The sequence below is a fragment of the Myotis nattereri genome (assembly GCF_964212035.1).
Source record: "Myotis nattereri genome assembly, chromosome: X".
NCBI lineage: Eukaryota > Metazoa > Chordata > Mammalia > Chiroptera > Vespertilionidae > Myotis > Myotis nattereri.
The window spans coordinates 121,743,414-121,756,316 of NC_138078.1; the positions used below are offsets into that span (position 1 = coordinate 121,743,414).

Here is a 12,903-nt window from a genome sequence, read left to right on the forward strand (position 1 = left end):
ATTATTATTGATTTCAGAGAGGAGAGATAGAAACATCAATGATGAGAAAGAATCATTGATTGGCTGCCTCCTGCACGCCCTCCAATGGGGACAGAGCCCACAACCCGGGCATGTGCCCTGACCAGGACTCCAACCATGACCTTCTGGTTCATAGGTCTACGCTCAACCACTGAACCACACGGGCTGGGCAAACATTCTGTTTTCTCCATTAAGAGCCCCACATGTGAATTTCAGTCATCATTTAAATAACACTAATTGTGAATTAAGATTAAATGGGTTTGGCAAAACATCAAAGATGGCGGCAGAGTAGGTGGACCTTTCTTGCACCTCCTCTCAGACCATACTAGAAATAAAACTAAATTGGGGAACATTCACCCTGAATTACCAAATGAAGATTAGCTGAAGAGACTTTTAACAGGAAGGGCAGATACCACCTGTGTAGAAGGGCAGGGTTGAAAGAGGTGCTGACCCAGTTCCCATGAGAAGCAGGCCCAGGGTGAGGAGGGACCTCTAAGCTGCAGGGGTGGGGGTTCCCTCTGAGAGGAGTGAGGCCTGGACCCCAAGCTGGGCTCCCCTGCCTGGAGCACCAGAGCTAGAATAGCAGCCCACATTACATCCAGCTGTGAAAGGCAACTGGGACTTCCAGGGAAAAATGGAGCCTGTCATTGACAAAGGCACTTTAAAACAAACAATAACAAAAAAACACAGCACAGGATTTTTCTTTCCTTTGCAGCCACTCACTCACCCAGGGCTTTGGTGGAAGGAGGGCGGTATGCACTGGAGTTGCCTCAGGAGAGTCTGGGGTGGGAGGCATAGAGTGAGGTGTGGAAGAGCAACAGCCAGGATACTAGTGCGAGGTCATCACCCCTACCCTGCTATGGCAGAAGCCATTTTTCCTGAGAGGGGCAAACTCCTCCCAGCAGCAACAACCCTGGGAAAGGCAATTACCCTGCCCTCCGGGATAGTCTGCCCCACCCTCAGGAATCCTGCTCACCCCACCCTTGGGAATCCTGCTTGCCCCATCCCGCACTGGATCCCTGGTGCAGAGGCAGCAGCAGAGGCCAAGCCTATGGGTCTGAGCAGACATAGGGGGCATCAGTGACTGGCTTTGGGGTAGAGCTATTCCTCCCTCTTTTCTGGAAACCTGACTGGTGCTTCCCCTTCATGGGAGAACTGCTAGAAGCTTCCAGCTTCCAGTAGACCACACCACACTATATACAAGGGGCTCCACTATGCTGCTGTCAGGGAAATATTCCGGGACAGACTCAGACGTGTGGCTCTGGGATGGGGGAACACAGCCACCACCTTCCCTGAAATCTGAATAGTGCCTCCTGTTCAGAGGAGACCCAGAGGCCTCATTCTCCAGATTCCCCAAAAAACCCTTTCAGAAACAGCCTTTTCAATGACTAAGTCTGACAGCTGACCAGCAGGTGGAGGCCGATCCTGGGTTGAGGCTGATCCTGAGGTGCCTTGGGATGTTTGTTGACTGCCTTGGCCCAGTGTTAACAAGCCCACCTTACAATGCAGCTTGGCCCATCCCATGTGCAGCCCTGTAGAGGCAGCCACAAACTGCATTGCTTGAAGCTTCCAACAGGTTGCAAGAGCCAAACATTGTCATCTTTTGACCGTGCCTATCACCAAAGTACCTCCCAGAGGGCCAGGAATCAGCCTACAAATGTTGGCCTCAGTCAACAAAAGAATATGACCCAAAGGGAGATCCCAGCAAGCACTAAACTCTGCAGAGACAAATTCTGTTTTTCTTAATTTTTTTTCTATTTATTGCTTTGTTATTATTTTTTCATCTTTTTCCTTCATATCTTATTTTTCTATTTCCTTTTTTACTCTATTTTTTTCTTTCTCCTCTTTTTTCCTGTTTTCCTTTTCATAATTTCTGTCCTTCCTTTTAATACTGTTTTCCTTTCCCTATTCTTTAATCTTATTCTTTTCTCTGCCTTCTTTCTTTTCATATCCTTTCCCCCCTTTTTTCTCAGGTGTTTTTCCTTTTAATATTCTTATTCTCTTTTATCTTTCATAATCCTTTTTTTCTGTTGTTGTTGCTGCTGTTATTGTCTTTTGTATTGTTTTTATTTTGTTTTGTTTTGTTGTGCTTTGTTTTGTTGTCAGCACCTGCACAACAGCTAGCATGACCTGATTGGGGTTGAGCCTCCAGTCAGCCAGCCTGAGGGGAGATCCCACGCACGAAAGGTATCTTTAGGGTTTTCTATGTACAATATCATGTCATCTGAGAATCGTGACAGTTTTACTTCCTCCTTTCCCATTTAAGTACCTTTTATTTCTTCTTCCTGTCTGATTACTGTGGCCAGGATTTCCAGCACTATGTTGAATATGAGTGGTGAAAGCAGACATCCCTATCTTATTCCCTATCTTAAGGAAAAGTTTTAGTTTCTGCCCATTGATTATTAAGTCAGCTGTCGGTTTGTCAAATACGGCCTTTATTAAGCTGAGGTATGTACCCTCTATTCCCACTTTGCTGAGAATTTTGATCATAAATGGGTGCTGGATTTTATCAAACAATTTTTTAAAAAAACTATTGATATAATCACATGATTTTATTCCTTTATTTTGTTTATGTGTTGTACATTTATTGATTTACAAATATTGTACCAACCTTGCATCCCCAGAATAAACCCCACTTGATCATCATATTTGATTGTTTTAATGTATTGCTGGATCTGGTTTGCTAATATTTTGTTAAGGATTTTAAGATCTATGTTCATCAGGGATATAGGCCTATAATTTACTTTCTTTATAGTCTTTATCTGGTTTTGGAATTAGGATAATGCTGACCTGGTAAAAGGAACTTGGGAATCTTCACTCCTCTTGAATTTTTTGAAATAGTATGAGAAGGATAAGTGTTAGTTCTTTTTTGAATGTTTGGTAAAATTTACCTGTGAAACCATCTGGTCCAGGATTTTTGTTTGTTAGGAGTTTTTTTTGTTTTGTTTTGTTTTGTTTTTATAAATGTTTCAATTTATTTAGTTGTAATCAATCTATTCAGAATTTCTGATTTTTCCTGATTCAGTTTTGTAAATAGTATATTTTTAAAATTTTACCCATTTCGTCCAGATTGTCCAAATTGTTGGCATATCATTGTTCGTAACATTTTCTTGCAATTCCATGTATTTCTGCGGAGTCGGTTCTTACTTCTCTCCTTTCGTTTCTGCTTTTTTGGGGTTCTCTATCCTTTTTCTTTATGAGTATGGTTAAAAGTTTGTCCATACATTTTATCTTCTCAAAGAACCAGTTCTTGGTTTCATTGATCATTTGTAATGTTTTTCTAGACCAGCGGTCCCTTTGGGGGTCGAACGACCCTTTCACAGGGGTCGCCTAAGACCATCAGAAAAACACATATATAATTACAGATTGTTTTTGTGATTAATCACTACGCTTTAATTATGTTCAATTTGTAACAATGACATTGGGGGTCACCACAACATGAGGAACTGTATTAAAGGGTCGCGGCATTAGGAAGGTTAAGAACCACTGAAACTGTAACATAAACAGATGGACTTAACTCTATTTTTAAATATATTCTAGTAAAGGTATGCCATTTTAAATACATTATTGATATTTAAATCATGTTCAAACAAAATTCTTCTTTATTAAATATCTAAAATACCAAAGTGTTCTGTTCTATTGTCTAAGATTTGTGAGAGAAAGGATGACATGTCTTTCCTGGAATATAATGGGCATTGTTACAAAAATTTTGTTTAATGACTAACGATGGAAGAGATGACTATTCTTTAATGACATTTCATATTACCCAGGTTGAAAACAGATATCTATAAAAGACAAACTCTAAAATTGTTATTGCCACATAACAGCAATAATATAAAATTATACTAAGAAACGCTAATTCTAAAGGACCTTTTATACTTCCTTAAGAACTCAGAGCTTTGTTGGGACTCCCTTCACGCAAAGATGCAAACTAATACTGCTGAAGTTCTACAGATGTTATCATGGTGAATGTCTCTCCCTCTCCTGTGAAACAGTGGAAGAGTATAACAGCTTTTATCAAAGATAGCTCAGGAAATTCATCCTCAGTATGTAAAGCTGTCCTGGGAGAGCCAAGTGGCCTACAGCCTGATGGACAGCATTGCTGGTTCTAACAGTCCATTCACTCGTTGCGCCTCACCCTGTACCACAAGCCTGTCAATTCATCATGTTTAACTGCAAAATCTAAAAAGCAAAGGAGTTGGAGCATGGGCATGTGAGGTGTGAGCAGGCACATGCACTATGTTCTTATTAAGACATAGCACTTTCTAAATACCATATGATTTCACTTTATGAAAAAATCTAAAGAACAAAATAAGAACAAACTAAATTGAAACAGACTCATAGACACAGAGAACAGACTGATGGTTGCCAGAGGAGAGGAGCAGTGGGAGATTAGGTGAAAAGGGTGAAGGGATTAAAAAGGACAAATTGGCCCATCGTGTGGCTAAGTGGTTGACTGTCAACCTATGAACCAGGAGGTCACGGTTCAATTCCTGGTCAGGGCACATGGCCGAGTTGCAGGCTTTATCCCCAGTGTGGGGCATACAGGAGGCAGCCAATCAATGATTCTTTCTCATCATTGATGTTTCTATCTCTCTCTCCCTCTCCCTTCCTCTATCAAAGCAATAAATATGTATTTTTAAGAAGTACACAAAACAGTCACAGGGATGTGAAAGTACAACACAGAAAATATAGTCAGTGATGTGTAATAACTACATAGGGTGCCAGGTGGGTACTGGAAATACCAGGGGGAACACTTCATAAATTATGTGATTGTTAACTATTATACTGTACACTGGAAACAAATACAAAATAATATTGACTGTAAACTGTAATTGAAAAATAAAAAAAATTAAATAAAACATAGCTCTTTCAAAATAGAGCTACCTTTTAAACAGAAATGGGAAAAAATAAAACATTTACAATATTTAAAAAGGAATGACAAAAAAGGGAAAAAGAAAGCTTTTCTCCATATAAATGCCTTTTAGTCCTTTCATATTAGTGATTGTCTACTGCATTTTAAATAACAACTAGTTACTCTCCCGTGCAGCTACTGAAAAATTTAGAAATGCTAAAAGTCTAGGATACAACATGAATATAATGACCGGATACTTTGAATTGTATAGATACTGACCTCCTCCTCCTCCCAGCCACTCTGTGTGTGCAGGCCAGCACCACACCTTATAAAGAAGAATGACACTAGGGCAATTTCTCGGTGCCCAATTCTCAATTCCTCCCACAGATCAAGTGGTACACCAGAATTGACTACAAACAGAAGGAATTTGGCCTAAAAAAACGCCTTCAGAATTTGCGAGTTTTAACAGCTAGTAAGCAACAATGTTTTAATACATTTTCAAAAATATTCTTAGAAATTCTAGACTAAGCAGGACTCTTCTCTATCCCAAACAACATATTGGCAAACAGATGCATGAAATGAAATTTCTAGGTTTTTAAAAAAGGAATATTATTCTTAATAAACAACTTGTGCCTTTTGCCAACCAAGCACTCTCTCTTTGTCCTCTCGGAGCAACAAGGCCATAGTCGTTTCTATTGAGCAGTTATATATCACCCAAACACTTTACCATCTGCTGAGACAGGGAAGCCATCTCAAATGTAGCACTGAGAACAGGATTCAGGCAAGATCTTGGTATATGGCCACAATAGCCTCGCATGCCCTACCACTCAGAAGGTGACCCCTGTCACTGCGTGAAGGCTCCTACTGACACTTATTCACCAGGCTCCCCGCATCCTCCTATTCTTTTCTGCTTTGTAGTAATTTCCAACATAACAATCAAAAGCCCCTCTGCAACCTAGCCAGGAGAACTATTCCTAGTGAGCATAAAGCCTCAAAGAGATGGAAATCTCTTCTTCCAATGGGTGTGGCAACCCTGGTCCAATCTCTCATCCAAACTCACATATGTAAAGTTATTAAAAAAATTGATGATGCAGGTGACAACAATATCAGTTAACATTTGCTGTGTGTTTATTTTGTGATATTTACTAATATGAAATATCTCACTGTACTCATCAAGGCACAGTGAAAAGACCAAAACAGCTGTGGAGTCAAACAGAATTGGAGTAAGATTCCTTCTGTGCTACTCAAGTGCTCAATTAGGAAAGTCCTTCAGCCCCTCTGGGCTTCACTTTTATCTGATAAACTAGGATACTTTTGCTCACTCTGCCCTCTTCCCAAAGACAGTGCACGTTTACAAAGAAATATCAGAGATAATAAATGTGAAAGCTCATCAGAAACTGGAATGTGCTCTTCACACATATCAGGCTTGGACAGACTGTGGTCCAAGGTCACACAGCTGGTTCATGGCTGGCCTGGAACTAAGACCCAGGTGTCAGAGCTCATAGACCAAACAGGCTAAGCTGTAGTTCCCCTCAGTTCAGCACAGTAGGCTTCTGGACGCAGGAAGTCCCAATGCTTGACTCATCTCTGGAGACCAGTTCCTCACCCTCACACATCGGTGCCAGTATAGCTGCCTCTGTCTCTAATTTTCACTACATGCACATGTACACACACACACACACACACACACACACACACTCAATCTTACTTATACATCTCTTGGCTCATATAGATTATCAGAACTCACAGAACTGGTCCTGCAAGCATGGATTTGTTAACATCCTAAAAAATTCTGGAACTCTCAGGCTTTCACTACTATTCAAAATGAAGATTTCTGGAGATGGGTAGGAATTAATGAAATAAAAAGGTGCCCTTGGGATAGCATGATGTTTCTTTAGCAAATTTTATTTCATTTTTGCAAATATTATAAGATCCAGTAACTCTCTTTAAAAAGTGGTTCTTCTTTGATTAGACTAGATGGCACTGTGGTATCACCCATTTTATGACCAACAAAATCTCATTCTACCTGGCCAGTGTTGCCCAGTGATTAAGCGTCCACCTATGAACCTGGAGGTCAAGGTTTGAGTCCCAATCAGGGCACCTGCCCAGTTTAAGGGCTCAATCCCCAGTAGGGGGCCTGCAGGAAAAAGCCAATTGATGATTCTCTCTCATCATTGATGTTTCTATCTCTCCCTCCCTTCCTCTCTTAAGTCAATACAAAAATATTTTTTAATATATATAAAAAAAGAAAATTTCATTTCCCCCAAATGATTTTACTTTGATTTGGGGATATCCAGGAAGTGTGTTTATACAACATGTCACACCCTGACCTACATGTCCAAAAGGATTTTAAAAGGCATATGTGTCCTGTGGAACTCAGTTTTATTTCTCTGACATAGTCACAGCTGTGGAATTTTATTTTTGCCCTAAAACCTTTTTATATCACCACCCCTCATTACACCTACAAGCTCCATCAGCAAGAGAAATTATCTGCAATATTGCCAAATTATTTGGAATCTTCCTAAACACCAGAATATTGTGGTGACCATGACTTACACAATTCTCATAATGGATTGAGGCAGCAAATTTCCTGAGGCCAAGATTCTCTTAAGATGACAAAAAAAAAAATCTGTTAGCACTGGAAAGGAAATGAAAATTCAACAGATTCTGCCAGAATTTCAGCTTTCAAGAAAGGACACTGTAAACTGAGGGAAGGGAGAGTAGGGAGTGATAATTCCTCTGAATTTCAGTGGTCGCCAGAAAGTCAGAGGGCTCCATTTGCCTGAGACTGGACAGAAGAAACTGCACTGGCTATGGCATTCCAAAAGACACCTGCAAAGCACTGCCTAGTCCAGAGCACCGCCTAGTCCAGAACACCACCTAATCCAGACCACCACCTAGTCCAGAGCACCTAGTACTGAGTATCTCCCATGAAGAGTTAGCAGGGAGTGTTGGGAGAGGGTCCAGATAGGCAGCCATTGCAGCAACAGCATCCTCAAGAGCCCCTGTTGTCACTTAGATAGGAAGCAAAGAGTATAGCCACGACTTTGCCTGCCCAGAGACCCAGTCCAGAGGCTCCCTGGCAACTAGGCTTACCTTGCCCATTCCCTTATCTGATCAGCTGATTTGTTTTGGGGAGAATGGGAGCTCTTGCTGGAGCACCTGCACCCCAACACACCCTCCCCAGAACCACCTTTTTGGTACTCCATGACCTCCACCAACCCAGCATTGCAGATGGATAGAGGAAAATGTCCTAATTTCAAAAGCAAGTGGCAACAATCTCTTCATATATCAGGTTTTTTCCGCATCAGTCCCAGATTCCAGGAAATGGGCAGGCTGCACCTGGAGATGGGGCTCAGGGTTTGTAAATCACAAGCGGTTTCTCAAGGATGAACCCCACACGGGGGTCGGGGCAGCGTCCCAGCCCGCCCATTGGCCTTGAGGATGATCCTAGCACTGGAAAACCGCCTCGGATGCCTGGCGTGCAGCCAGTAGAGAGAGGCACAAGCTGGATACACACGCTCTCTCCGGTGTCCTCAGACGGCGGCAGAGGGACACCCACTCTCCCTGGAGACTGGAGCCACAGGAGAAAAAAGAGGAAGAAAAGGGGGCAAAAGTCAGCCAGGAAGAGAAAGAAAAAAGAAAAGGAAAATAGTGACCGAGGAAAAAGAGAAAGTGAGAGAAGAAATTTGGAAGGCGAAGGCAGGATCAAAACAAGATCAGGAGCATTAGAAAGAGGGAAAGGCAAATAGAACTGAGAATAAAAGGGGAATGAATGCGGGAGTGGAAAAGAGGGAAAAAAGTTTAAAGGAGACTTCAGAACCGGGGTGTGGAGAAGAGCTAGGTCAGACGGGATTCAGGGACAATACACACATCATGGTTCTTTCCTGCGTGCCCTACCCTGTCCCAACGGCGGCGGGCGGGGGGGACGCTTGTTCCGGGCTTTCCTGCACCCGCTCGCAGCCACCAAGCTGGCCAACCCGCGGACAAACAGACCGGAGTCTGGGCCGGAAGTGGACAGGCTTCCCTTGCCGCCACGGCGCCAGAGAGTGCGCGTTAGGGCACCTGGCGCCTGCCCAGCAGGGGCGCCCTCGCCGAGGTGAGCACTGGGGTCGCTGGCACTCTGGCGCTCCAGAGCCCCGTCTCAACACGGGCGCGCACTCACCTGGACGGTCTCAGCTTGGCGTCGCGCTTGCCATCCACCACGGCGGGCACGCAGCTAGTAAGCTCGGTCCAGTCGGCGTGCAACCCGCAGCTCCAGCCCGTGGAGAACCTGGAGAAGAGCCAGGTCTCCCGCTTACCCGGCCGGTGGCAAGTGCATTTCTTCTGACCCACGCGGCATTCGCAAGGCTGCTCCAGCTGGATGTTGCGCACAAGGTGGCGGCCAAAAGTGGTACCTCCGGTCTTCTGGATGTGCAGGAACACGATCAGGTCATCGCCCTTGATGTCGAAGTCTACCTTGCGCAGGAGATCGCTGCGGCTGAAATTGTAACGGGGCACGAACCTGGCGGAACTCTCATCCTCTGAGCGGTACGGGTCCGGCATCGGGGAGCTGAAAGCCTGCAGGCGGAGGAGCTGGCATTCTGTGCCGGGGCACACGTATTGGAGGACGATCACGGCAAATAGGAAGAGCATCACCAAAGCCAGCAGCAGCTTGTTGGATTTCTCATCCATATTCCCGACGCTGAGGGAAACCCAAGCTCGTTACGTCAATCCCGCAGCTCAGCCCGCACTCGCCGTGCGCCCGCAATCCCCCACCCCCTGGCGCCACCGTTGCGCCCCTCTCCCCCTCCCCTCCACACCCAGTGTTCTACCGCGGAGGCAGCAGCAGCGGCGCCCTTCCCCGCTTCCTTCCTTCCCGGCAGGCTCAGCGCTGTGGCTTCTGCCGCACAGCCTCCCCCACCTCCACCCCCCGACTCCTTCCCGCTGGTCGCCTGCCCTCTCCCAGCGCCGGAGCTCTCAGGAGCCGTTTCCCGGGGTTTCGTACCCCCCCGGACCTCAGTTGCCTCACTTTCCAACTCACACCCCCCTGTCCGAGCCCCTGCGTGTCTCCCTCCACTTTCGGTGGCTCCGTGGCTCCCATCACCATCCCGCTTCACCCACAGGACTCTTCCAAGCTTCTTTCCCCCGTCCTCTAGGCGCTCAAGCAGCCGCCTCCTCGCCTGCCCCAGCAGTCTTTCTCCCCGAGACCCCAAAGCCTTCGCTCTTTCCCGCACCGGGTTGCCCACCTAGGAGGGCGCCTGGAGTGAGATCTCGGCCGGGCGAGCTGAGTTCCCCTGGGGGAGGGAGTCCGCCGGCAGCCAGACTTGCAGGCAGAGACGCCGCGCGGTGCCGGTGGTGCTCGGGGAGGGAGCAGCAGCATAGCCAAATGCGCGCTGCGTCCCTTCGGAGCGCCCAAGCCCCGTCGCCAAGGGCCAGCTGGAACTTTGCGCCTTTCTCTTCCCCTCGTGGCTGCTCTCCCCTCCCCACACAGTTCCCGCTCACCAGGGCCCGGGCGTGCGAGTCCCGCTTTCGCCTAAAACGTACCTGGCGAGGGGGCCGAAAATCTTGGAGAAGATCGCACCGAGCACGTGCTTCAGAGAGTGGCCCAGCGCTGCCAGGCCCCGAGTGAGCAGGGCCCGGCAGAGGGAGCCCAGGTCCCAGCGTCTCCGGAGGTCGTGCATCCGCCTGCGGCGGCCTCGGGGCAACAGCGCGAAGAGTGGGGCACGCGCGGCTCCCGCCTGGGAGGAAGACGCCTTTAGGGGCTCGTCCGTCAGCGGCTGGGAGTTGAATCCGCGAGACACACCCCTAGGAGGGTCCGCGCTGACTGAGGCGGCGACTGATCCGGGCCGGCTCTCTGCCAATTCAGCCTCTACTCTGGAATGCCGGCGGGGACAGGTGGTGCGGGCGGGCGCTTCTCGCTCTGGTTGCAGTGGCGGCCAGAGCACTGGGGCTGCACACGCAGGCAGTGCCATTCCCCCCTTCAGGCAACTCAGGGTACTAAGGATCAGTAGCGAGCTTGAATTTATGTAATACTGCCTCACGCCTAAGAGCTGGAGCCACTTCACAAGCAGAGGACCTGGGTTTCCTCTTGTCTTGAGTAAGGGCGATCATTACAGTGAGCGCATCACTCCACTTTGGCTCGTTATTTCAAAGTCCCCTAAAATAGCAAAGGCGCAAATTGGATCCTTTCCCTCTCTCTTTGCCAATTTCCTTTCTACAACGGAAGCAGGGGCATTTTCTGAAAAGGTAAGTCAACATGAAGGAGAATCATGACCAAAAAACATTACAGAAGGGAAATGTGAAATTTTTCAGAGCAGAGACAAACCACTCTCTTCCTGCTGAATCCCCAGCATCAAGCCCTGTGCGTACAGGAAGGCTTCGCTTATATAAGGTTTATTGAAGGAAAGATACATGACTAAATACTACATCAAAGTGGGGACATCTAATCCTAGATGATGTGACAAATGAGGAAACTGAGACCTAGAGAGGGGAAGAAATGTGCCCAGGGTCACAGGACAGAGCTCCAGGGTTTGAGACAACGAAACTAGAAACCTGTCAACCCAGCCCTCTAATAAATAGGTACATCCTCAAGCCCAGGTGTCCAAAAGACTCTTTTCACCCACAGGACAAGCAATATAAGGATTAGCAAGGAAAGAAGAGATGTTCCCAGAACTAGATCCTCAGGACTCAGACACTCTCCACATGATTGGTCAGGTGGAGCTTGCTGTATATAGGGAACTGGTGTTTCTGTGAATGAATGCCCACTCTATTCAGTCTCACTGCTGCAGAAGTGGCACGGGTGGCAGCAGTGTTTCAGAACAATGCTGTTGGGGCTGGGGGTGGTGGTCAGTCATCCGAGTCCTGGGGTGGGAGCAAGTCCCTTCAGAGACAGGCTCTCCCTGTATCTCCCTAGAAACATTTGGCTCCTCGCTGAGCTGGGCTCCATCTCTCCTGTTCTCTCTGTGTAATGAAGCAGCAAGCACTGGTCCAGAAAAGATGTCACTTCCTGGCTGGCAGCCCTGGAATAACCATTTGCCCCCTCCTGAGCCTCAGTTTCCTCTTCTGGAAAATAGAATCAATTCCTCCTTTTGTACCATCTGGGTCACTGTGCCGATTACCTTTGGACCATTCCAAATGTGAGGCTATGTTTATGTGCTGCTCTAAGCTCAAATGTGCCCCACAGAGTCATAGGCCAATTCAGGCAGGGGCCCTTCTTGGACGACTTTATGGCTGTGCCCCCCACCCCCACCCCGCCTTTAGCTGCCTTCAGATCTTCCCAGTCCTGTCATGTGCACCCAAACCTACTGGGAACAGTGATGATCCCTTTGTCCACCTGTAGCATAAAGCTTGGGAATCCTGCATTTCAGGCGGTTCACCTATTCCCAGGTTCCAGAGGGACACTCTGACTGTTGAACTTATATTAAGGAGCCAGGTGCAGCAACTTGGCTTCCCAGAGAGCTCCCCTGATCCCCCAGGCTGTAGGACATGCCTATTCCCCCTGAGGGCCAGTGAGGGTAAGAGTCAGGGAAGTGAGAAGCTATGGGAGCTCTGCTTGCTAACTGTCCCCACCTTCTCTTTGACCAACCACACAGACAATCTCTTTAGTCCATCCAGTAAGTGGCTCTCATCATGGTGTCATGTGGGGATCCCTCTGCCATTACACCATTCTAATGGCATTCAGTGGGGTTCCTAGGAAAACACTTCTGAAACAGGTGGGTGATGCATTCATGTCCCTAACAACTACCTCTGGAGATTCTACTCTAAGAGAGATTTGTGGGATTAGAACATGGGAAATGCCTTGGGTGGAGGTGAGGGTGAGGGGGTGGTAGCTAGTATGAGAAAAAAATCGGGATTTACTCATTTAGATGGTAAAAGGAGCACATACACACACTTACAGTCTGACTCGCAGAGAAAAGGGCAGTCAGGTTGATAGTTGCAGAGCAAAGAAGGGACAAAATTGGGCTGTCCCGTTTCTGATATCTAATATGTCACTAACATTCTAGTGTGAATGTGTACAGCAGCTCACTGGAGCATATTTGTGTTTTCAA

At 46.8% G+C, this 12,903-nt stretch overlaps 1 protein-coding gene across 2 annotated transcripts in view; it reads right to left on the minus strand.

The window, feature by feature from the left end:
* The window catches only part of HS6ST2 (heparan sulfate 6-O-sulfotransferase 2), a 325,043-nt gene extending 314,153 nt beyond the window's left edge, over positions 1-10,890 (minus strand). The window contains exons 1-2 of one of the 2 annotated variants that reach the window (XM_081115234.1): positions 10,400-10,890; positions 9,039-9,557 (exon numbers count right to left, since the gene is read on the minus strand). In XM_081115234.1, the coding sequence (XP_080971360.1) occupies positions 9,039-9,557; positions 10,400-10,827 (947 nt within the window). In that variant the 5' untranslated portion in view covers positions 10,828-10,890. The remainder of the gene's footprint in view (positions 1-9,038; positions 9,558-10,399) is intronic. The other variant, XM_081115235.1, reaches the window with a different exon arrangement.
* Between the last annotated feature and the right edge of the window lie 2,013 nt (positions 10,891-12,903).